General features: G+C 35.6%; 4 protein-coding genes across 8 annotated transcripts; 2 read left to right on the top strand and 2 right to left on the bottom strand.

Annotated features, from left to right (window-relative positions):
* Positions 1-827: 827 nt before the first annotated feature.
* On the top strand, positions 828-17,493 carry LOC108564876. 3 transcript variants are annotated; one of them, XM_017924068.1, is made up of 10 exons: positions 829-1,259; positions 1,872-3,396; positions 5,630-5,742; positions 14,384-14,473; positions 14,550-16,228; positions 16,285-16,440; positions 16,593-16,721; positions 16,780-16,900; positions 16,958-17,107; positions 17,168-17,492. In XM_017924068.1, exons 2-10 carry the CDS (start codon positions 1,922-1,924, stop codon positions 17,317-17,319), a joined length of 4,065 nt encoding a protein of 1,354 aa, XP_017779557.1. In that variant the 5' UTR covers positions 829-1,259; positions 1,872-1,921; the 3' UTR covers positions 17,320-17,492. The 3 variants fall into 3 exon arrangements, with proteins under 3 accessions (XP_017779555.1, XP_017779557.1, XP_017779556.1); XM_017924066.1 differs by having other exon boundaries at positions 828-1,259; positions 16,958-17,493; XM_017924067.1 differs by lacking the exon at positions 829-1,259 and adding an exon at positions 1,275-1,799 and having other exon boundaries at positions 16,958-17,493.
* Positions 17,494-17,546: 53 nt separating this feature from the next.
* Positions 17,547-19,042, bottom strand: LOC108564861 (cell division cycle-associated protein 7-like). The gene is made up of 3 exons (XM_017924033.1): positions 18,846-19,042; positions 18,587-18,790; positions 17,547-18,392 (listed from the first exon to the last, which is right to left on the bottom strand). Exons 1-3 carry the CDS (start codon positions 18,924-18,926, stop codon positions 17,673-17,675), a joined length of 1,005 nt encoding a protein of 334 aa, XP_017779522.1. The 5' UTR covers positions 18,927-19,042; the 3' UTR covers positions 17,547-17,672.
* A 369-nt stretch (positions 19,043-19,411) lies between these two features.
* On the top strand, positions 19,412-21,998 carry LOC108564857 (arfaptin-2). 3 transcript variants are annotated; one of them, XM_017924027.1, is made up of 6 exons: positions 19,412-19,467; positions 19,522-19,764; positions 19,850-20,175; positions 20,230-20,339; positions 20,394-20,771; positions 20,829-21,998. In XM_017924027.1, the coding sequence occupies exons 3-6, from the start codon at positions 19,854-19,856 to the stop codon at positions 20,979-20,981; spliced, it is 963 nt and encodes a 320-aa protein (XP_017779516.1). In that variant the 5' UTR covers positions 19,412-19,467; positions 19,522-19,764; positions 19,850-19,853; the 3' UTR covers positions 20,982-21,998. The 3 variants fall into 3 exon arrangements, with proteins under 3 accessions (XP_017779516.1, XP_017779517.1, XP_017779515.1); XM_017924028.1 differs by having other exon boundaries at positions 19,436-19,609; positions 19,665-19,764; XM_017924026.1 differs by having other exon boundaries at positions 19,436-19,764.
* Positions 21,999-22,118: 120 nt separating this feature from the next.
* LOC108564862 (phospholipase A2-like) lies at positions 22,119-23,562 on the bottom strand. The gene is made up of 5 exons (XM_017924034.1): positions 23,325-23,562; positions 22,971-23,050; positions 22,645-22,920; positions 22,280-22,592; positions 22,119-22,226 (listed from the first exon to the last, which is right to left on the bottom strand). Exons 2-5 carry the CDS (start codon positions 23,044-23,046, stop codon positions 22,151-22,153), a joined length of 741 nt encoding a protein of 246 aa, XP_017779523.1. The 5' UTR covers positions 23,047-23,050; positions 23,325-23,562; the 3' UTR covers positions 22,119-22,150.
* Positions 23,563-24,228: the final 666 nt, after the last annotated feature.

Below are 24,228 nucleotides of genomic sequence, written 5' to 3'. Positions count from 1 at the left end.
ATTTGCTTATTATTGTAATAAATATTGATACTTTATATTATTTTCTACCTTTGAACCACGCAAATCATAATTTTTACAATTACAGATTTTAATAACAAAGTATAATTAAACAATTTATTAAAGTTATTATATTTTACAAATAAATTAATTTTTATCATCCAATTTGCGTATAAGCACTTTTCACTTTAATGATTAATTTGAAATCAAATTTCTTTATGACGTGGTTTCGGTGAACGGGATTTTAATTACATGTTCCCCGATATTTTGGTTCATGAGAAGCAGCAAACTGGTTCTTGTATATGCGTATACATACATATATCTATCTTGCTATATATATACGATGTTTATTTTTTCCCGTTATTACATTGCATGAGATTGCTTTCCAGTTCATGATTCTTGTTTAATATTACATTTTTATCTTGTTTTACATTCATATTGTTCTTCAACGCTAACAAAATATTTCTTTAAGAACGAAAACGTGTTTATTATTTAATTTAAAGTGATTGTTCGGAATCTGATCAATGGGTTATTAACTATTTTATTTACTTAAGGTTTGTAAATAAAATAGATGAATTTAATTGTCTGCTTTTATTTATTAATTGGATTCAACAGAATGTTCTATTAATTTGTTTGTTATTATTCAGTGGAGTAAATTGCTATTGTTTGTTGATGTTTCTAACTTGTTTGTCACTGGAATGCATTTAAATGCCGCGATTTAATAGAAAGTGGGTACGTTGAAAATAAAAACGCAATGTTTGTTTTTAATAATGTATTTTTTTCTATGCGTCGTTTTGCATTGGAATGTGAAGGATTTGGTCAATTAATACAGTAATTTGTGTACGAGGATAGAAAGTGGGAATGGATGAAATTGGCTGCACGGGGAGGGGAGAAGGGTTAGAAGTGTGTGACCCATTGACACAATCTCGGGATTCTGTGTGGAGCAAGCAGTGACTTTCACCGACCTTTTGGTTCGGCGCGTTGGAGGTCTTCGCCTGAGAGGTCGTCGGAGTTGAGTCGAGCGCAGAGCGACTAGCCGGACAAGTTCGGTGTTATTGATGAGGCCCGCACTGGATCAGCCACCTCGGGCTAGAGTCGCGAGCAGTACCTGGTGTTGGTGCCTAGTCGGTACCAGAGCGGACGAAGAGACGCGGGCCTTCACGAGGTCAGGTGTTTGAAGTGGGGCTCCGTGGGAGGCAGGCACAGTTGTTTACAATCACTGCGAGTGTCATCTGCACGACGAATTCAGAATGCCGACCGGGGTAAGCAAACAGTGGGTTGTAGTGGTGTTGATGGTAGTTTTTGATGTAACCAACGAGGGTAGAAGAGGGACGTCCAACGAAGGACCAGCGGCCTCCAAGCAGCAGGAATTTGAGCATTCCAGCAGCATGGTACCGTTAGGAGCGAGTTCGCCTCGGCCTCGGTTTCGGATGCCGCTACTCATGTGTGCAAAGTGATCTCAATTATATTGGATTGCCTGTCGAACTGTGTCGCCGGTGGTTGTTTTGGATGCTTCCTTCGCAATTAGCGATTCCACGACTTTCTAGTAAAAGTCCCACCGGGTCTGACTGCTGCCTACTTTCGGTGCATCTCGCGAAACCCACCTAGGTGCTAGATGGATGCGACATGCCAGTACGAAAATCGTTTTCGCTCGATACGATCGGTGCGGTGGAGCATTACGAGCGCGCGGTTTTCCGCCGTGCATGTACAGTTTGAAATCGGTTTGAGGCAGTGGGTCACTAGGTTCAATAAGATACAATCATCCTCGAGCATCTATTTGTGTTCCAGTTATGAGCGCAACAGTTAGATTCACATTAAAGTGTTTAGGGAAGTCAGTAATTATATGTAATCGCAACCTCGTTCTTTGCTTGCAGATCAACTGAGGAATTAGCTAAACAAAACAAAGAGACGAACTGGCCAGAAGATGGATGTGACTGAAACCCAACCGTCGAACGGTTTCCTCGGTGATGGCAACAGCGAGTTCGTCACTGTCGTTTCCGTAGGGACCACCGAGCATATCAACCCTCCAGAAGATGTATCAAGCACCGGCTACGTAACGGTTTTGACCATAGGCGAGGACGAGTCTCGCGAGAAGATTGAAGAAGTGTTAGTGTACAGACTACCCGGGGAACGGTTGGGTTTTGGCCTGAAATTTGAGGGTGGCACCAAAGCTGCTGAATTTGTGAAACGTCTCTTTATACAGTCGTGCGCGCCTGATAGTCCTGCATCGCGCGTTCGCAGCTCCTGGGGTTCCTTAACCGAAGGCGATGAAGTGCTGGAGATTGACTCCTTTCCAGTGAAATCAATGACTCGTATAGACTGCGTCAGGTGTCTGAAGGACTCCAATGTTGTAATAAAATTATTAGTTAAACATAACGAAACAGTTAAGCTCGCAAGATCCACGGAGGATTTGCCTTTAGTTATAAGTGCTGAGAAAAAGCGGACGCCTCCGCCGCCACCACCAGTGCCGCCCAGGAAGATCCCCAGGAGGTTGTCAAAAGAGAATATTGTGGTTAATCAAGAACCTCCAGTACCATCGACCCGCGTTGACGTTAAGAACCGTAGCAGCACGCGCATTCCCCAACCTGAAGTTCACAAAAGAGATCGTAAGCTATCGGATGGAAGCAACGGTCCACCAGATGCAGAGCTGTACGTCGACCTGTTCTCGCAAGAATCTCCTTACTGCCTAAGCGAATCAGACGATACAGGAAGCTCGATATCCACCGTCGTCGATCGTTTCAGCTCCTTTCCGACGACGACGACATCCAGCTTCGCCGGAAGCTTGCCATCAACACCAACAGCGATACAGAAGCAGCTCGACCTTTCAAAAGTTTTCTATCCGTTCGAGAGTGATGACACCGAAGATAACTATCTGTTCAGCAAGCTGATTTCGCTGCAATCCACCGACGAAACTGATTTCATCGAAGAGCCTCCGATAGAGAAAGTTGAGAAACCGGAAGTTTCGCCACTTCAACCTCCTGCTAACTTCCAGGACGCTCCTTTGAGCTACGGTGATGAAGACGTGCGTGCTATGGAAGCTCCAATTTTAAACGAAATGAAACCTAAAACTGCCGAGGATGTGGAGAGGCGACGACCGCCACCGCCTCCTCCTAGAACCAAGCACCAGAGCATCAAGGAGAAGAACAACAACGATTATGAAACGAAAAATGAGTATGTAGAGAATCTGCCGCGACTGGTGGATTTCGTGCCTAAGTCTTCTAAAGCTGAAACTTACGAAACGATAAGGAAATTTTTGGAGAACGAGCAGAGATCTTCTTCGAGCTACCACTACGATAAGGACAACTACCATTGGGGCCACGAGATGTACACCTATAACTGGATGCCGTCCACGCAGCTTGCCACGATCGGGGAGGACGAGGAGGAATCTCTTATCGAACGGTAAATCCATGACCATTTCACCGGCGCGAACGTACCATCATCATTTATGCAGCGGTTCCCGTTACACCGCACAATGTGCATCCGATTCAGTTTCCTCTCGATTATTTTGCATTATTTAAGCATTTTCGGGAATGCTGCGCTCCGTTACCACGGATCTTGGTAACCGCTGTTGCGCCAAAGCAAGAGAATAATATATTATAAAAATGGCTTGATATAAAAAAAAATATCCACAGATCAGTAGAGTACAAGTCGAACGAGAAATCTGGAACACTACTGTTTGTCGTTTCGGGCGATCCGTGAGAAATGCGCCGCGCAGTCCGCAGAATTCCAGCGCGTCCACGTCGCGATTACGTAAGGCGCTCTTAATTTCGCATGCAATTAAGAATATGGAGAGAAAAAAAAATCATACATGCGACGCAGAGCAACAGCAAAAATAAAGAAAAGAACGTAATGGTAAAGAACGCGAGAGGTTAAGATAGAGATGGCAGGAGGCAAAAGGAAAGAGAGAGGAATGAAGAAAAAAGAGGTAATGCCATAAATGGCATAAGGCTGAAAGCAAAGCGAGCGGGCAACAAATCACTAGGCGGGGCAACGAAAATGCAATAATAAATGAGTGGATTGCAAAATCCTTGAAACGCAGAAGAGAAAAAGGACGACGACGTAACAGCAACAACAACTCCAACCCAATAAGGTGTTCAGAAAATTACGAACATATGAACACCAGATTTGGTAGTTAAATGTTTAATAATCAAGATTGATTAAGCTTCGAAGTGTATCGACTTTGAAATGTCAAAAGTTTTAGGATTATATTTCTTGCGCAAAGTCGTGTCTCTCTATCTGCATATTATTATTATTATATTTTTTTTTTACTTATTTTCATCTCTTTGAAGCATTCATGAATTAACAATTCGTATAGTTTTAAAACATTTTAAATATCCATAAGGTTTTCGACTTTCGAGCTCGCTTTTTCTGTCCTTGACATTTCCGCGCGAGAGCAATTCCCATTGGTATAAATTATGAAAATATTCATCACGGCATAGCTATGTGCGACAACTGGACCGAAAATATCTGGTTTCAAAAATATTTCTACTGTTGTTCTGTTGCAAAACCGACGGTGCAATAAACTCAGGAAAACCCATTTCTTCATTCACAATTCCTCGTTAATTGAGATTGCTATTTCACCTTTTTTTTTTCATGCCTGCGAACGAAAAGAAAAGCGCAATAGTAAAACCCGCAGGGGAACAAGGCGAGATGAGAAAAAAAAACAAAAGAGAAAATATTTTTCGCGCGAAAAGTTTCCGGGTTCGTCGTTTGTGCGAACGTCGATATCTCCGCGATTTTACAACGCGCATAAACACTAACACCGCTCCCATTCTTTAATTTATTATCACAAATACTCAATGAAACTTTAAAAAACATTTATATAATAATATTTAAACTGAAAAAAAAATCTATTTCGATTTTATAGGCCTAAAATCTTAAAATGTGCCCACGAAGGTTGGGAGGTTGAGAAACGATACTTCGGTCATCATTTTTTAATCAGAAAATATTTGAATTGGAAACATTTGACTGGGGCATTTTGGATCTGAAATTATAGTTTTTGAAAAAAAATCATTAAAATGAGAAGAGACTGCTTTTTCGAGCAAAAATTTTATTTTTGAAAGCGAATTACATCCAAATGGAAGAGACAATGAAAATCCACCTTTAAATATTTCATCGCCATCATTTTTAACTAAAAAAATATTTGAATTGGAAATATTGCTTAATCCGCCACTGCGCCTGGCGCTAAGTTAACATTTTATTTCTTACGTAACGAAAAAAAAAACAACGCACACAAACGGTGATTCAGTTCGTGAATCATAAATAATTACCTAGGAATCCGCAAAATACCGACGGGTTCATGCTTAAAATACAAAAGTGAGTACACATGCGAAATTAGTATTCAACTCACAAAAAAAAGTCACGTTCATGAATCCAATGATTAATTGACGAAATTAAATGGTAAATGGCCGTTTACGTTTTTATAACTTCAGTTCGAAAAATAAACTGGTTTTCTATATATATATATATATTTTCAGAGATTTTAAATAATTCGAGAGTTTGACCGAAACATAAGTAAATAATTTGCGTAATTTTCGAAAAACACAAGGCGGCAAAATGCGTGTGCTTTTCTTAAGCTAAGCTTTTGGTATTCTTGATTTAATTTTGCTTTTTTTTTCCTCCTGAAATCTAGGAATTCTCCACTGGCGCCGATTGTAATAGTAGAGAATGCCGATGTCGAAAAGGACGTGATCATGAGAGAGGACTTTGATGTACCGGACGGTATCCATGAACCAACAACTTCAGGTAAGCAGCGCAACGGCCAATTAGCAATGTTCATTTGTTAATTGCACGTCAATTAACGACGAAGCATACAATTTACTCGAACTCGTGGAGAGCTTTTTCAAACAGTGTATATAATCTTCAGGTGAAAATACGTCGCAGCATTGCAATTTACCTTTATTATTAACGTAAGCAGTGTAATGGATTGCGAGGCATTTACACGGTGTCAATTATGGAAACACGCGCGGCGATCTTTTTGAAAACATAGAAAGCACAAACAACGATCCTTTTTTTTAAACCTATAATTAAAGCCTTTTCTAAGTAATTGATGTACATCGAGTCATTTTCGAAAGAAAAATAAATCCTTCAATTTTTTATTACTATTCAAATACATGGATATATAAAGAAACTAAATTAATTTGAATAATTGCAATATTTATATTTAACTTAATTATATTGATCAAAATATATCAATGTTTTGATTTTGTTAATTACACTAAATATATAAAATTTACATTCAAATACAATAGAATTATATTAACATAATTTTAAATTATGAATTTAGAATTTGATACAAGCAAATTATATTAATTCAGTTTAATTATAATTTGCTTGTATCAAAATTCTAATTAAACTGAATAAATAATTTATAAAATGATTTGTAAAATCACTGAAATGTTTGTAATTTTCAAAGTATCAAAGATTTTACACTCCCTAAAAGTAATTTAATTAATGATTATAGTTTTTTTTACTATGAATTTGTACACTTAATATATATACTTTACCGAATGAAAAAGAGAATTTGGATGTTTGTTAAATTTGAAACTACAATGCTATAGTTACATTGAAGTTTGTATAAAATTACTACTAGAAAAGCAAACCTTAAAGTTGATTATCAAAGCTATTACAGTCAGGAAATAATATAATTAAGTACAGTGGAATCTCGCTTAACGAGTAAAATGAATTAACGAGCGACGTTTCGCATAACGAGTGACGATGAGAAGAGAAGTCCCGGATTGCGCGCCTGTTACATCATTTTTTAAACTTGTATACACATATCATGTGTATTTTTTTAATATGTTATACGAGTGGAACGAATTAAACTCGTTAAGCGAGGTTCAACTGTAATTTATATTTTTTGAATAATTTTAATTATTTTTGTACTTGCTTATGCAATGTGACATACACGCGTGCTATGTTAGTTGCCTACGTTGTATAACTCAAGTTTGAATTGTTTGCGCGTCGCTTACCAATTACAGCGATTGTTGCCGTTAATTGGTGTCTCATTAATTAGCCGCTCAAGATAAATATTTAGACTGGCCGTTGAAGCGAAGCAATCTTAGCTATACGTAACTCAAAATTTCGGGATGAGTAAGAGCGAATGTGTCACCTAGATTCTGGTTGCACCTAATACTTAGAAAATCATTTGCGGTCAAGCATTAGCTCATAGCAATGCAAAAAAAAACATAATATGAATAGATAATCAGACAAACTCGGCGATTGCTTAAAATGTGAACGTATCTAATGATTAATTTATTAGCTAACGAATGAAAAAAAAAAAAGCGAAAATAAAAAGCTGATAATAATAATAATAATATTTATGGTGTGCGGATTAAGTAATTAGTCCGTAACCAATTTGGATGGTTTCTTTATCTTTATCTCTCTCGCTCTCTGAAGTTTTTGTTTGTTTTTTTTTATTTGCAATGGAAGGAAAACGCAAAGTTTTCGGGGATGTTGGTGGGCTGGTGGTACCATTTGTAGATGATGGTATGTGGCTCGATCTTGGTATTGCAGTGTACTGCAAACGACGAGCTCGAGATGCCAGCTGCCCTTGACTTTACGTCCACTGACCCGATGTTCGCCATTGCCCCCTCAGCCCCCCATCGGTACCCGTCGCAGTAATCGTGACGTCAGCCACCATTATCCGTTCAATTTGAAAACAGAATCTACAAAATTACAAAAAAAAATAATAATAATAATATAATCCACATACATAATAAAAGTAGATATTAAATAAGTAAACGAACGAAACAGAAATAGACCTTGAAAATGTCAATCAAAACCAATGAGTACAAAGAAATCAAATGCAATTATCCGCTATTTTTTATTTTGCTTCTTATTAATAGACAAATTACAATTTGAATTTTTAATACAAAATTAATATAAACAACAACAGCTGATATACATTTATTTTTCAATTAGAAAATAGAACAATCATATCAATTTAAAAAAAAAAGTTGCAAATGTTTTACTTGATTTAAGTAAGTACATAAAATACGTAATTGAATAAATTATATAATTTTTCTTAAAGATACTCAATAGATAGATTTCTAATAAGAAATATGCAAATTGAAAGTACTTGTATCAACAAAAAAAAAATAAGAATGAGTCGGATTATCCTTGCCATTTATATGTTTCAAGTAACAGAGGTGACTCGGTTACAAAATAATCATAGCTATCTTATTTTTGGGGATTACATTCTGATTGCATCATTTCAATAAATACACATGAAAAAAAAAAAGCAAACGAGATTCATCCCTCAAAACAACCAATTTCAACTAATTATTTGTTACATTGTTAATATTAATATTATCGTAAGTATGTGTAAATGTAAATATATTATTGATTAATTTGAAAAGGAAATATGAAAAATTAACACAAAAAAAACAAAATTCTATGTATAATATAATCAGGCGCCAATAATTTTGTATGCATTATGGCTCCTTAATTGTTCATTATCAGATAGTGCATTATCGGTGCATGTTAAAAACAATAAACATGAAACAAAGGAATTGGTTGAGATTATTTATTTCATTGAATATTGTTCAATGGGTTAATTCATTATTATTATTTTTACGAAATCAAATAATAAATGAAATTGCTTACATACCCAAAAAAATAATTAAAAAAAACTTATATACAATAGGCTATTAATTGCAAACGATTTATACACAGAATATATATAGGAAAAGTAATAATATTTATTACACGTCTCTATAAATTTTAGATAATTACAATTATTAACAACTATTGATTTATATATGTTTTTGATTCATGTTTTTTTTGGTATTGAATAGAAAAATTAAGTGTATTCTTAAGTATTGCAAAGGGTTATTGATGACAGGTCCTTAGTTAATGTAATGTATGAATTATATAATAGGAAATGTATAAAGCGTTGAAATGTATAGATAAGGAAAAATAATAAGGTTTAGATATGGTTGTGATGTATGTGATTTTTAGTTTTGTTGAGTATGCATATTCCGATTTTGCGGAATGCGTTCGTTTTGCGGAAATGAGTCAGTAAATAGCTGGGGTGGGAAAGATTTAAGAATGTGGAATTATCGTTGGAAATTATAAATAAAAAAAAATATGTGAAGTAAAATGTATGTGTGATATCTGTAATAATAGGTGTTATCTGTGGCTATCGCGGTTATCGTGGGTGTTATTGAATTCGAGTGGATTACCGAAACAAAAATGGGCAAAACAAATAGGGAATTCGATGATGATAATAATAATAATAATTGTGATGGGCGAAATAGCATGGAGGACGATAATGAAGCGAGAGAGCCGAAAAGCAATAAAAACGTATCCGCGAAAGCGAACGGATTGTACGCAGGTGAAGCGAAATAGTCCGATTTCGTTCCAGAGTGTGTGCATCTCGGCGAAAATGCCGATGATTGAAAATCTTTCGTCGGATGGACGCCGGCTTTGGCTTTAGAGACCAGTCGCGAGTCAAGAGTAGTTGAGTAGTTTGCTCGCGCCGTTCGCGCGTTCACCACCTATAACACTTGGCGGTCCACGAACAAAAGCAAAAGGAGGAACGGCGAGAAGAAGAGGAGGAGGAGGAGGAGGAAGAAGAAACCGCATCAGCAGCACGCGAAGAAGTGCCGGTAAAGCGCGCTGGTGGAGAAGTCGCGAATTTTTTGGTGCTCTTAAGGAAGCGGACAGTTTGTTATATTTGGAACGCTTCTTCGGAAGGAAGGATTTTGTAGTCTCGGCAACAAGAAAGAAATTTGAAAAATTCATAAACAAATACATATTGTACATATATAGTTTGAGTAAGTCACTATTTTTAAGTCTACTGACTCATGTGTGTGTATATTTGTTTTTCTTGTCCGCGATCCGCGACCGGCGGTATCGATCGATTAGATTAACAACACGACGAACAACAAAAGAACTCAGTCGATCCGAAAACCAAAGTCCAGATCGACACGCTCCTTTCGATTCGGTAATCTGTAGCGCTCCTCCGATGATCCCAAATGGATCAAACGGAACGTGCAACTGCTGGGAGCACGTAGCTCGGCATCGCGCCGCATATTAAAGAAGTGAGTGAGGCACACACACAGTTCAATAGGGATTATCCCGATTATCCGGATGTGCGGAAACGTTACATAAATCGCGGCGCACCACAAGGGTAGGCGTCTTTCGCTCGGAACGACCGTGGGGGTGATGTTGACCATGGCCGGTGGTTCTTGTGCTCGTTGTCCGGCTCATATATGGTAACTTCCCACTTGTCCACGGCATGGTTACAGTTGATCTTAAAACAGCCTTCGGAGCAAGTTGCCATTTGTCCGTCCGTTGCTGTGAAAGTGATTGCAGTGGGCTGTGCGATATTAATATATATGTATATATAAATATATATATGTAACTATATATATATATATTTATAAAAGCAATTCCGTAGTACAATGCGGTACTGAGCCAGTGAACCACTCGGTATGGAGCCGCGAATCATCTATTGCAAACCGAAAGCGGAATACACCACGGCCATATTCCAAAGCACCACCAGTCCAGGTAAAACCGATCAGACAGACCGCGATTAATTCAATACCGGAGCGCCTCTTTGTTACTTCTTTTTTATTCATCTTGTTTCTTGTTCGCGAGCGAATTCCCGCAGGAATGCCAACGATTGTGCCCATTGTTCCCTTCCAGCCGGTATTGTTATGACTGGTCATTGCGCGTATTTACGCATACCACGGGAAAGCGAAAACGCGGACATATAGCAGCAACCCGGACCATACCGATCCACACGTAATGCCAAATGACCCAACCCAAATTGCTCTATCCTGTTCAACTTTGCGGAGCAGCTTCGAAAGTGAAACAGAACAGATGCATCCATCATCCGTACAACTTCGAAATGCGTTACGCGTGTTCTTTTTTTCTCTAATTTTAATTTAATTAATTTGCAAAACTAAAGCCGAACTTAAAATCAATTTGGAATCAGGTATTTTTAAGAGCGACCTCGTGCTTCTAACATCCATTCCTTTACTGCAACTAATTCCACGAAAAGAAAAAAAAAAACAATACAAACGCATATTTTACATTCAACAAATTGGATTAATTAAAACAAAATATTATTTTGTTTGCATATCTCTCAGCAAAACCGAGCTGAACTAAATTTCGATTTGAAATCAGGTATTTTTACTGACGACCTCGCGCTCATAACATCCATCCATAGCTGTAAATAATCCAACTTAAAATATAAAATACAACTGCATTTAATATTTTAGTTCAATATTCATAAATCTCTAAATGCTATAAATATTACATAATGCAAATGAATTTTCCAAAAAGAAAGAAAAAAACAAACATTTTATTTGCAATCAAGACTTGTTTTTTTTTACAAGCGACCTCGATTCATCCATAACTGTTGTAACGCGAAGAATCTAATTGCATCTAAAAAGGATACTAGGATATTTAAAAATTGGGTTATAAGAATTTCAATTAACATTTCGAACATTAAAATCGAATAAACCTAAGTTTAATTCGTTATTTTTTTCTTTAGTTTGTATCAAAAATTGACTGGTTTAGCAATTAAAAACTAAAAATCGATTTGGAATCAACTATTATTTTTACGATCCCATAAGATCCATCAATTGCAGCAGCTAATCCCACGTAAAATTGCCTGCATCTAAATTGCAACTGGAAATAATGTATTTCAAAAGTTAATTGAAATTTTGTAACGTCTCGCCAGAAATAGAAACGCGAAAAGGTTTTCTAGAATCAATTATAAATAATAAAAGAGTTGAAATAACGTTGTTTCAAATACATATGCATATCGAAATTAAAACCGAAAAGGAAACTTCTCTTTTTTGTTTTGTTTTCGGGCCACCGTCTTACGCGAATTAATTATACTTTATTTTTTTGGTATACGTTAGTATCGTTCCTTTTCCTTTCGGAATAAATTTATTCTGAAATGATCTCGACTGTAAACAAGTAAATGCGCTTCGGCCTGATTATGTTTTTGGTAATTGAATGCTAATTTACCAATATATCTACAATATTTTATTTTATCATCAATTTCTTAAACAATTTTAGACAAAGTATTTATTATTTTTACATATTTAAAAAGAAAAATCCATAATATTTTTTTTAATAAAAATTCTTATTCAGCTTTCGCGAAAACGTGATTTTCACCAATAGCACTAATATTTCAATACACATATTACATTCCATTTAAAAAAAATTGTATATTATTTTATAATTTTCTCGAAGATTTATTTACTGATACTGAGTAATTTTAACGTGTTTATGTGTGTTTATGTTATATATTTTGTAGAAATGGTAATTTAAAAAAAAAATATTTTTTTTACACATAAACAAACAAAAAATGAATAGTCTTGTTAACAGATTTCGAACATTGTTATTTCTATATTATTCTTAGAGTATTACTAAAAATTATATAATCACAACCCGGAAATCGTATGACCCGGATATCGAGCGTCTAATCTGTTAAATCGCGTCCCACAAAGTAGCCGCTCGTACAGCAAAATATGCTTCTCTTCGCAGCTCTTGCTTAACGTTAATCGCTTTACCAAATCCAATTAGAATCGTTCGCAATTTACGTAATGAACGCATGAAAATTTTGACGCGAATTGTGACAGTGCGCGGCGATGAGGTACGGAGCGATTCCATTAAGCGGCGTGATCTGGTCGGCTCGTCCCCGGCTAAATCACATTCGCAATCAAAATAAATTGCATGAAATTATTTATTATCGTTCCATAATCGAAAGATAATATCTGAATCCCGGTGCGGCAGTTCGCGCCCCGCAACAGCAAAAAGAAAAGAAGAAAAAAAAATACCGCATGCCTATGTTTATGACTCCTCCGGAATGGATTACTAATGCGTCCTGGTCATGCCTGCCCATAAGACAGCTATTTGAATAATATATGGACTCATCGAGGAGTAATAACGCAAAAAAAACAAAACAAAAATGAATAATACAATGCCTGTTCTGATTAGGTTCCAACCTTTTGATTAGTTCGAGGTATAAATTCGCAAGCTGAAGGAGTACGCTTTCAGTTAACCGCTTAGTCTTGTAACATGCAGCGTCAAAGCAAATATTGTAGTCAGAATACATCCAAACGTAAGTAAATAAACTTTACAAATAGGTCCAATCATTCAATACTAGAAATTATTGCAATTTTCTTTTTATTTAGTTTCATAATTGTAGTAGTAGCAGCAATATTGTTAATAGATATATTATATTCCTCTCGTAGATTGCAGTTAAGAATGCGCAAAGCACTATAATTTAGTTAATTGATGCAATATTAATAATTTGATGTAGTCATAAAGTATGACAACATTGTTAGATGCAAATTAAAGATCGACCCACGTTGAATGTAAATATTCATAAGTTGGTTATTTTGGAAGGACCAATCACCTATGTTTGGAAGTTTCAAGTGAACGATGCATGCACTCAGTTTGTTTCATAATTTGTGTTATTGAAATTCTCTCGTTATGTTTTAATCAAAGAGTTGAACCGAAACGTTTATCGTTCCAGATTCGGTTTTGGTTCGTCTAAAAATTTAAAATCGGAAAAAATGCAATTTAGTTAATTAAAATTTAAATTTATTTACCAAATTCCCTTCTTACTGCTGTTTTCAACTATAAAATTGAAAATACAAAATAAATAAAAATTAATGAGTGCACTTTGTAATGTTTCTTTAGTCATGTATTATCATTTTCATTTGAGTTTGTTCTAATATTAGTTGCGCAAGATTTGTGCTTGCCCTTTCTTCTTCAAATTTTCTCTTTTTAGTCGGTGGTTAATTGGTGGTGATTGAGGCTTTATTTATATTTATGATTAAGCGTTTCCACGGAATTCGGCCTTGGTAGTTTTGTTTATTATGTATTTGTTTATTTGAAAAAATAATTCGGAGTATTCAAAGAGATTTCATCGCTGTCTCTTATAAATTGTTTGTTTATATACTCTATTTACAATTGACCGTCGAAAAATTATTTTTTTCGAATGATTATATAAATAAACCAAAACACTAGCATAAATCATCAAAGAGCATACAGGAAAGAAATTGATTAAGAATTAATTTAACGAAAAAAAAAAAGTTCCGGTTTCGGTTTTTCAATTAAGCAATTTTTCGTTCCGGTTCAGTTAAAAAATTCGGTTAATTTCGGTTGGACTTATTAACATATTTAAAGTCGTTCAAAGTTTATTCGTATTTGTTCGATTTAGAGTTAGCGGAAATAGCTTTTATTGACTTTGGATTAGATTATAATTAAATTGTTGTGGTAGGCCGCGATCCAGAGAAAGCTCATCGAATACTAAATAACCAATAGTGAGCTACCGAAACGCAGAAGTTTCATTGTCTGTGATTATTCGAGTATATGAAAGTATGGACATGTTTTTTTTATTATTATATTGTAGATGCTATCCAGCCACAATCGAAAGCCCCAGAAGCAGCTGCAAGGAGCGTAGCAGCGCCAACAGCACCAGTGAGATCCCTTACCCCACCAGGTAATAAATAGAATGCAGTTGTTATTGTAATAAGTTTGATAAACAAACGGCTGCATCTGGCCTCTGGTATTTTTAGATGCTGAAGTTATGGAGGCACCATCGATCAATTCCCGCCAGCCGCCCGACGGCCATGAATTCCCAGATTACCAGGAAACGCCAGTAATTCCGAAACCCATAATGTCAGGCCGCATTCCGAATCCTATACAATCCAGATCATTAAACTCCCAGGAACAGCAGAGCACTAACAAAGTTCGCAATATGATTGCCAAATTCTCGACAAGTCTAGATGAGCAGCTAACATCGGAGCCCGGCGCGCTCGAGTCATACAAGAGTCTGTCGAAATCTGTGATGAACATGAACACTATCGTTCCGAGTTCCTTAACTAATGCTAATTATACTTTAAACAACAAGAGTTCTCTAGACTTATCCGAAACCTTGCCAGAGAAACAAACTTCACTTGCTACGCCGAAGGCGCCGCGGTTAGGTCACATGCGTTCGCAGAGTATGATCAATATCTCCGAACAGAAGCCGAAAACAGACCGGTGGCATTTAATTGCTGAACAACAGAGAAGATCCTTCTCGAAATTGAAGGGTTTGATCATTCCAGAACACACGGACGTTGATGAAAATGTAGCAACGGTGGATCTACCGGAAATCAAGAGCGTAGTCACTCATACTCTTCCGCTAACGAAGGAAAAATCATCGCCTACAAACGCACATGTGCCGAAACATAGCCGCAACTCATCCACGCCTAGCTTGACCACTCCGATCTGGAACTCAAACAATTCCAATGCCATACCTAAATATTCGCCGGCGTTCAAACGGAAAAGCCTGCAGATCTACGGATCAAAGCCGGAGGAATCGAAGCCAAAGCCGCAAAAGCAATCAATTACTAGTCAATTGGATGACGAGAGTCGTCTGCCAGTAACATTGTCTTTGAACGAGGCTCCCAAGTCATTAGAGAGTATAACTTCCCCGACGCGTTCCGACTGCAGCTTCGAATATATGAGCAGCTCACCAGAACTGAAGGCCACCAAAGTAGTTGCCGACCCCAAGCCGATCGCCAAACCTAAGGAAGAGACCGGTCGATCAGAGGATGAAAGCGATAATGATTCTGCGGTAAGCTCGAGCCAGTCGAGCTACATCTCCAGGAATTCACCACCGGTGTCCCCGAACCACCTGCAATCCAATTTCCCGACCCCGCGCGAAAGCGACCTGTCGCCGCGTACCTGTGGCAAGTACGACTTAACCGGTTCCGAATTGCAGACCGCCGACAGCTTAAACCCGCGCCTGCTGAAGCCCCAAAGCGTCGAAGCGATCAACCGGAAAAACATATTGGCCTCAGCAAAATGTCGCAGCGGTCGCGATCTTAAGGTCGGCTCCCCGCTCATCCAACGGAAATTCGATGAGGAAGTTACAAAAACAGAAGAAGTTGGTGAGAGTCCGATGGTCGTTGAGGAAGCGCCGCCAGCGGAAGCGAACGGCCACAAGCCCAAGGAAAACAAGCGGCCACCCACTTTGGACCTCAGCAAAATTCTTCCTAGATCTACCTTGAAAAATAACAAGACAGCTAGCGTCACAGATTTGCGGAAGAATTTTGAAAAGATGGCACCGCCATCTCCGAAAGTCCGAACGCCACCCATAACTCAAGCGCAACCAGCACAGAAACCCACAACTCCGATAACTACTATTACCACCAAACGCAACTCATTGCCATCCATTCCACAAGTCAGCGTAAAGTCCTTAGATACCAAGGTAATGCAGCTATCCAAAACACAAATATTATAAAAGATCAACATATCATCTTTCAGGAAACCACGAAGATTATCGTGGAAGCAATTACTAATTTAGACGAGCCCATTACCAAAGAAGAAGTCAAAGTGATTAACCTCTGCCCAGAAATCGCAGGAGGCAGCATTGGAATAACGTTGGCTGGAGGAGTTGATTATGAAACGAAAGAGATCACTGTAAGTACGATGTTAACTAACTTTAATTTCCTTTATTACAATCAATTACAAAATAAAACGACTCAATACAATAATAAAAATAATATTGAACTGCTGCAAAGGGCTATTGCCTAATCATAATATTAAACATCTATTTTCTATTATATTTTTAGGTACATAAGGTACGTCAAGGGAGTCCAGCTCATCGCGATGGGCGCTTATCGAAGGGTGTCAGGATTTTAAGTATAAATGGAAAAACAATGAAAGGACTTACACACGCTGAATCAATAGCCATTTTAAAAGTAAATATTTATTGAACTTGAATAACTCATAATAGTATAACATGTATATTCTACATAGGAAAACGTTCCTGAAGTGGTTTTGGTAATATATAACATGAAAGAAGTAGCAACTACCCCGGCACTAACACCATCTTCTCGGCATAGCTCCATGTATGATCTTCTAAAAATCGCTCCTAAGGGTAGGTATCACAAACATAAACTTAGGTACATAATAATTAAAGTATTTTAAATTACAGATTCACCGATTCCAGCATCACATAGTGTGAAGCAAGAAGAAATTGTGGTGACTTTAGTTAAAGATGCAGCTAGTTTGGGTTTTAGTATGGAGGGAGGGAAAGAGTCACTGCAGGGAGATGTGCCATTGGTCATTAAAAAGCTTTTCACTGGTGATTTTTCATTATATTTTTTTAGCATTCATACTATTTGTTTATACCATTATGTTGTAGGAGGAACCGCGGACAAGTGTGGAAAATTGAAAGTGGGGGATGAAATCATTGATGTGAATGGCATAAATGTGACAAATATGCCGCGAATAGATGTCTGGTCATTAATGAAGAAGTTACCGGACGGAGACGTCATACTTAAAGTGCGAAGATAAAGCAACACTTTTAGTCAGACACAATGTACATATTTTATACATATATATATAATATAACTTCTTGCTTCAAATTGTTTCTTTTAAGAGATCTGCGGAATTATTTTACATTTACTATAAATGCTTAAATATCAGTATTTTCTTCGTCTTTATATAACTTCAGAAAATGTTATCTTATTTCTAATGATAAATATATATATTTATATAAAAAAAAAAACAAATATGACTTTTCCTCTCATTATTAATAAATATAGAACGAAAATAAACTAAAAAAAATTAACAATGAATAAACGTGAACACAAATCATTCAAAATACGGAGCATTATAACATAATACATCTGGCAAAAGTTAACATATTAGATCTTTAGATATGAATCCAAACGACATACTGCTTTGTCTTTCACAAACCCTAATACAGCTGCATCATAAGGCACATCGCGATCAGTTGAAACAGCATATCCAGCTTTATCAAAGCCAATTATATTGAAATCCTTTTTAACTTTCGATTTTTCGTCAACCTTAACGATAGTTTCAGCAGATTTTGCTTTGATTTTTTCAATTTTTTTTTCATGAGATAAAGTGGCCAAAAAGTCTTTGACTGATTTGTGACCGTGTGCTTGTGCCATTGGAAATAGTATTCCTGTGGGACGTTTCCCTTGCCTATTGCGACAAATTGAACAGTTGCAAATATCACGACAGGGAGGACAGGACCAATTTGGATTTTTAAGAGCATCGCGTGCGTCCTCGCCGTACCTGTTCATCAGACATGTTCCACAAAATTGTCCTCTAACACCAGTACACTTACCACTTCTGCAATAAGTTTTACTATCCTTTGTTTTTTGTCTACATTGGTGACAGCTTGTGCCTTGCTCTGAATAAGTTTTATTATAACCTTTGTATGCAATACGGTTCAAATAATCCTGAGTGATATTCTCTACAGCAACACAAGGTACTGGTGCAAATTTAGTGACAATAGTCCTCCTTTTTTTTGGCACAAAGAAAGTCGGTTCATCATCTTCAAATTCTTCTTCACTTGAAGACAAAATACTTTTTCTGGGTAAAGTTTCTTCGATTCCCTAAAATCACATTTATCTTTAATAACAATTAAGCCGCAGCAATGACAATATATATATATTAACTTTATTATAAGGGCAAATTCATATTTTCACTCATAATAAAAATATTTAAAAGAATATTTAATTGTGATCATTTAACTATTCTGTGGTTATAAAGTATCAAAAATCATGCAAATAGATGGAAAATGTAATACCTCAGCTGACTCCTTATAAAAAAGCTCCGGTTTTTTGTTCGCTAATCGGGCTGATCTTTTAACCTGGGGAGCTGCAGTAAGTTTTGCCACATTTATGGATAGAGGCTTTCGTACATTTTTACGTTGTCTGGGAATCCTGCGTTGAGTGGCTTTCAGATATGTTAGATTTTCCGTTAATCCAGAAGATCCAAAAGCTGCCGCCACCTATTACAGAGGAACACAAGGTAATAAAGTTGCTAGTTATCTAAACCTTACTTACAAATTTATCTATTTCTTTCATATTCTCCAACCGAGTTTTCTCGATGTCCGTAAGTTCTTCATCATCACTGAAGGAATACATATTTTCATAGATATGTTTCACCAAATACAATATAAACACTAATTCACTATCAACAAACTGCAATAAACTTGAACAAACTGTATCTGACTGCAACGGCTCTAGACGGTAAACAAACGAAGCACGTGAAAATTTTCCCGCTCTCTTCAGGATGTTACTATCTGCCCCTAGCGACAATATCGAAAAGTTATGTTTCAATAATAATTATTATTAATTATTATATTATATTCTTTATTAACTTGTGTATCAATCATATTAACACTAAATGTAACTAAAACAATAGAAAATTATTTCTTTAGTAAATTACATAACTTTCAACAAATAATACATTTGAACTACCATCAACCATGATTAGTAAATAAAGTTTAAAATTTAAATTATAGTTTGTCTTAATATTATAATAATAACATTTAATAATTGTGAATAATATAAACTAAGATTTGCATAAATTATATGTTATTAGTCTTATTGAAATAAAGATAGGGAAATCCATATTGTGTGAGTCATAGATATTTATTCTAATCAATGCTAATACAAATTATTCGTACGTAATTGTAGTACATTAATTTATTAAATATATTAGAAAAGACGATTCTAGGAAATTCTAAATCCTGACAGGACTGCTGGTTTTTACCCAGACTTCCTTGCATTTCCTTGTAACCATTGCCAACATTTCAAACATAAGGGTGATTAGGGTTGTTGGCTGTTGGTCTGTTTCACTATAATATAATGTTGTTTTAGTCCATATATACATTCCAAGCAGATTAGGGTGGCTCAATTATACTTAATGTGACAAAGAAGAAAATAATTGAATATATAACAGTACAAAGTATTTAGCTCTGTAAGTATTCATGCATAATTCTAGTTGGTTTTCATGTAAAAGACTGATAGTCTTAGCAGTGAATATAAACCACCTTCTGTTTCAGTGAAATGTCCGTATTAAAGACAAGTACCTCAGAGAGGACAAGCATCCATGAGATGTTACGAGAAGCAGCACCAAGTGATGGAAAGGGCAATGTCTTGGCCACCATTGAAGCAAAAACAAATCATGTACATTCCAAATCGCTGCCAGCTAGCACCAGCTCGCCTGCTATTCTCATGCCTAGCTCTCCAACACAGAATGATGACACAACTATTTACAAGAACAATTCTAGAATAGAAAATATTAAGAACTGGTCTATATCCACTTACAAATGCACCAAACAGCTGATGTTTGAAAAGTTAGGAAAATCTTCCAGAACTGTAGATGCAGGTAATTGTTTAATCATAATTAATTATTGTATCATACTAATACATATTTAATTAGAACTTGAAGGGCAGATTGAATCACTGAGGGACACTCAAAAGAAGTACATGAATATTCTTCGATTGGCTAGAGCTCTTACCAATCATTTTTATCATGTAGTTCAAACTCAAGTAAGGTTACTTCTGTTGCAATTCAAATTAGATTATTAATTATTTGGGAATTAGCATGCTCTAGGCGAAGCGTTCTCTGAGTTGGCTCAGAAGTCACCAGAGCTACAGGAGGAATTCCTCTACAATTCAGAAACACAACGAAATCTAACGAAGAACGGAGAAACCCTTTTGGGTGCTCTGAATTTCTTCACGTCTTCTGTGAATACTCTTTGCAACAAAACCATTGAAGATACTCTTCAAAGCATAAAGCAGTACGAAGCTTCACGCATTGAGTACGATGCATACCGCACAGATCTGGAATCGATGTCTACGAAACCGGATGGAAGTATGGGTTTGGAAGATGCCCAGCAAGGCTACGAACTGCATCGGCAACAGTTCATGAAGTTGCGAGCTGAGGTTGCGGTGAAATTAAAGTTTTTGGATGAGAACAGAGTAAGGATTCCTATAATTATGACATTAAATTACAATAATAACACTTTATATTTGAAGGTGAAAGTAATGCACAAGCAGCTGCTGCTTTTCCATAATGCTGTCTCCGCTTATTTCTCCGGAAACCAAACGGCTTTGGAGGCAACACTGAAGCAGTTTAACATCAAAGTGAAAACGCAGAACTCTAATTTCCTTTCATGGTTGGAACAGTAAACGGATTGTTCATATTAAATGTAATATTCTAGTCAATGGCGAAAAAGGAAAGAAAAACAAATCTTAAAGCTTTTTTTTTTGTTTAAATAAACAAAAAGAAATAACCAATTAACTCCATCTTCTAAGCAATTCACGTCACATTAAGCTTACATGCTGCGGTTCCAATAATTTCAACCAGTATTAATTTATTCTTTGGTGATTCGTTGTAACGAATAGCTAAATTTTTACAATTTCTTCCGATGTAGGGTGTGAAAAATGGTTCCTTAAATGTAGAGAAAAAGGATTCATGATTCGCCTTGCACGGCATTCCTTGCTTTAAATATACGTACTTATTTATTTATCCTAATAATTTTATAATAATTATTTTAATTTTATGGTAACTACTAAAGAGATATGATTTGCAATTTCATTAATATACAAATATTGACCGGAAATATTAATATACTATGTGTTACCTTGCTGTTCTAAATAACAATAATTAAATGTTAAATTATATACGTTTTCGTTAGCATATACAAGGGAAATGATAGGAATTAGTCCCATAATTTGAATTGATAATGCCGAGTATTTACATTGAACGAAGCTCGGTGTTCTGGTTTTAACGCAAGTGTTTTTTTTTAATTTTGGGACTTATTATTTTTGATTTTCGTGTAGCTTTTGAATGTACTTTTGTAACAATGAAATTAATTAAAAAAATAAACAATTATTTGAGGGAAACTTGTTCATTTTTGCACGTTTGTAAAAAAAAAAGATTAACATAACTGTAATAATAATAAACATGTTTGGCAAAGTGTAACAAATATCACCATGTATACAGTATGTAAGGATGTACCATACGTTATATAAAAAAAAACAATATAAATCGGGCAGTTTGCGTATTTGTAACAATACGTATGTACATTTCAACACTAAAGGATTTTCTTGCAGTCCAATAAAGTTGTTATGAGCAAATCTATTTGGAAATTTAAGTTAACTAGAGTGAATCCTCAATGTCTACTAATTAAAAAATACATGTAAAACGCAAATTTAATAAATTAAATTTTAAGCTATATTGTATTTCTATGAAAATCCTATACAATTTTGAAAATATTTTTTTAGGGAATTGAAGAATGAAATAATTTTAAAAGCTTAATTTATTCAAAATAAAGCACTAATAGATAAAATTAATTTTAAAATAGTTGGTTGTCATACCATTGGTAAGCTGTTGAATTCTCGTCAAGAATTTTATATTCGGTACATTTTCCCCTAAAAGTATGAATAATTAGTTACTTGCATAATATTGAAGTAAATATATATACTTGTTGTAACGGATGCAACCGCCTCTCAAAGGACCTTTTTTAAAGCACTGAGGTCCCAGAATGTTGAAATAGGTAAACCCGATTTCCTTTGAGACCAAACTGTACCCTTCCCTGAGGCAGTTGTAAAAGGCAGTATCGCAATCGCAATGAGATCTAGTGAAAACACCATCATTTTTCAAACCATATTTAGTCGATTTGGATTCGATTCCCTCAGGACAATTGTCGTGTTCCCTACAACACTTGTCAGTCTTCGCGAATACTCCGAGATCATCAAAGCCCTTAGCCTTGTTCCCATCTCCGCACCACCTAGTTCCTAATACAGATGTCCTCTTCATAAAATCTTAATATAAATTAATCTAATATACCTGGAAATATAGCCGAGACATGCTTTTTAAATGGTCCCAATGCACCGCTGAAGAATGAAGTGTTCGTATCTAAACCGCTTGTATCAATGTCCCTAATGAAGGGAATATTTTTTCCTATCCTACGCGCGCCTTCTTTCACAAAATTCACACTCTTCTCTATAAAACTAGTCCTAGTTGCATCCACTGGCGAATTGGGCTCCCTGAACAGCGAATCCTGGATAGCTTTATGAACTGTAGCTGGTAAAAAGAATCGCGGCTGTAGAAGGATTTCATCACCTACAATTAATAAGATTAAATAAGCCAAACGCTGTGCAAAGTAACTTTACCATTATCTATATAATCCGTTGAATCTGCGAACCCAGAGGACATGAGCAAAACGCAAAAACTTCCCAAGAACAGCATTCTTCTGCAACGCAAAGCATATTAAAAGAAAAAGAAACAAGTCAAACCGTATTTCAAAATCAGAAATGCTTGGCCAAACACGAACGCAATTTGCTGATTTATTAAAAAGTAAGAAGTAGTACGAAGAAATCATTTGAAGAAAAAAAAACAAAGTACAAGAATCATTGAATAATGAATCCAGTTATTATTTTTTTTTATTAAAAATGTTATAAAGAGCACATGTGAAAGTTTGAATTATATTATTTTTGGTTTTGTTCTTTTCGCTAATCCACACTCACTTTTATTTTGTGTACTTGTTTCTGGTTTCAAGTGTTTAAACTGCAGCTACGATTTGTTATGTACTGGAAGCTGGAAAACCGACTAATCTGGTTTTATATTAATTATTGCGATTGGTAATTAAATATGCAATAATAAACAACCTTCAAATGGTGTGGTAAATGTCCATTTGTTCAATTTCAATTGCTGTTGCCGCTGTACTCTACAATTGTCTATATTTTGCCAATGTTTTTCTTCTAATTATTTTTGCGCGACAACAATGGAAATATCTATAATTATAACAACCTTCTCTTTTATTTGTAAACATTTTTATCCTTTTATATAATTAAGTACTGTACGTACTGTAAGTACCTAACTCCATTATTCACAATAACGGAACAACACTCAATTACCTAGTTTACGTAACCATTCATTAATTCAATTCAGCGTACAATTAATCGATTTCTTAGAAAAATAATGGGAAATCAGCGCATATTAACATATCAATGCATCAATAATTTTAAATAAAAAGTTTTATTTTCATTTTATACAATTTTATATTTTACAAAAATTGTTGGATATTTCCAAAATATTTTTAATAAATAATTTATAAATATTTTTAGGACTTTTTCTGCATATATGTGTGTTATCGGTGGCAATCAGAACCCGTCAATCAAATTCCCGACAACCATAATACCGATTATATCAAAATGCCGACTATATGAAAATCACGACAACCATAATCCCGAAACTGTCCACAATAAAATTTTAAAATTAATCCGGTGACTTTTAAATTGTTATTAATAATAAATAATAACAATTAATAATCTAATTGTATTTGAGATTATTTCATAATGTTAAGGTTTATTATGAATAATTCAACAAAATCAAATAAATTACTAATAATTTATTTTTATTAACAATAAA

Source organism: Nicrophorus vespilloides, unplaced genomic scaffold (genome assembly GCF_001412225.1).
Source record: "Nicrophorus vespilloides isolate i.1.1-1 unplaced genomic scaffold, Nicve_v1.0, whole genome shotgun sequence".
Taxonomy (NCBI): domain Eukaryota; kingdom Metazoa; phylum Arthropoda; class Insecta; order Coleoptera; family Silphidae; genus Nicrophorus; species Nicrophorus vespilloides.
This window is presented reverse-complemented; position numbering and strand designations above follow the sequence as displayed.

Bases quoted from the DNA above. Each gene is read 5' to 3' on its own strand.
- LOC108564862 (XM_017924034.1), bottom strand. From the start codon at position 23,046: ATGCTGTTCTTGGGAAGTTTTTGCGTTTTGCTCATGTCCTCTGGGTTC. The intron at 22,921-22,970 runs GTAAAGTTACTT...TATTAATTGTAG, and splicing joins AACGGATTATATAGATAATG to GTGATGAAATCCTTCTACAG. The intron at 22,593-22,644 runs GTATATTAGATT...CATCTGTATTAG, and splicing joins TGTCTCGGCTATATTTCCAG to GAACTAGGTGGTGCGGAGAT.
- LOC108564876 (XM_017924066.1), top strand. From the start codon at position 1,922: ATGGATGTGACTGAAACCCAACCGTCGAACGGTTTCCTCGGTGATGGC. The intron at 14,474-14,549 runs GTAATAAATAGA...TGGTATTTTTAG, and splicing joins GAGATCCCTTACCCCACCAG to ATGCTGAAGTTATGGAGGCA. The intron at 16,901-16,957 runs GTAGGTATCACA...TTTAAATTACAG, and splicing joins TCTAAAAATCGCTCCTAAGG to ATTCACCGATTCCAGCATCA.
- LOC108564861 (XM_017924033.1), bottom strand. From the start codon at position 18,926: ATGTATTCCTTCAGTGATGATGAAGAACTTACGGACATCGAGAAAACT. The intron at 18,791-18,845 runs GTAAGTAAGGTT...CCTCTGTAATAG, and splicing joins TGAAAGAAATAGATAAATTT to GTGGCGGCAGCTTTTGGATC. The intron at 18,393-18,586 runs GTATTACATTTT...ATGTGATTTTAG, and splicing joins TTTATAAGGAGTCAGCTGAG to GGAATCGAAGAAACTTTACC.
- LOC108564857 (XM_017924027.1), top strand. From the start codon at position 19,854: ATGTCCGTATTAAAGACAAGTACCTCAGAGAGGACAAGCATCCATGAG. The intron at 20,340-20,393 runs GTAAGGTTACTT...TTTGGGAATTAG, and splicing joins ATCATGTAGTTCAAACTCAA to CATGCTCTAGGCGAAGCGTT. The intron at 20,772-20,828 runs GTAAGGATTCCT...TTATATTTGAAG, and splicing joins AGTTTTTGGATGAGAACAGA to GTGAAAGTAATGCACAAGCA.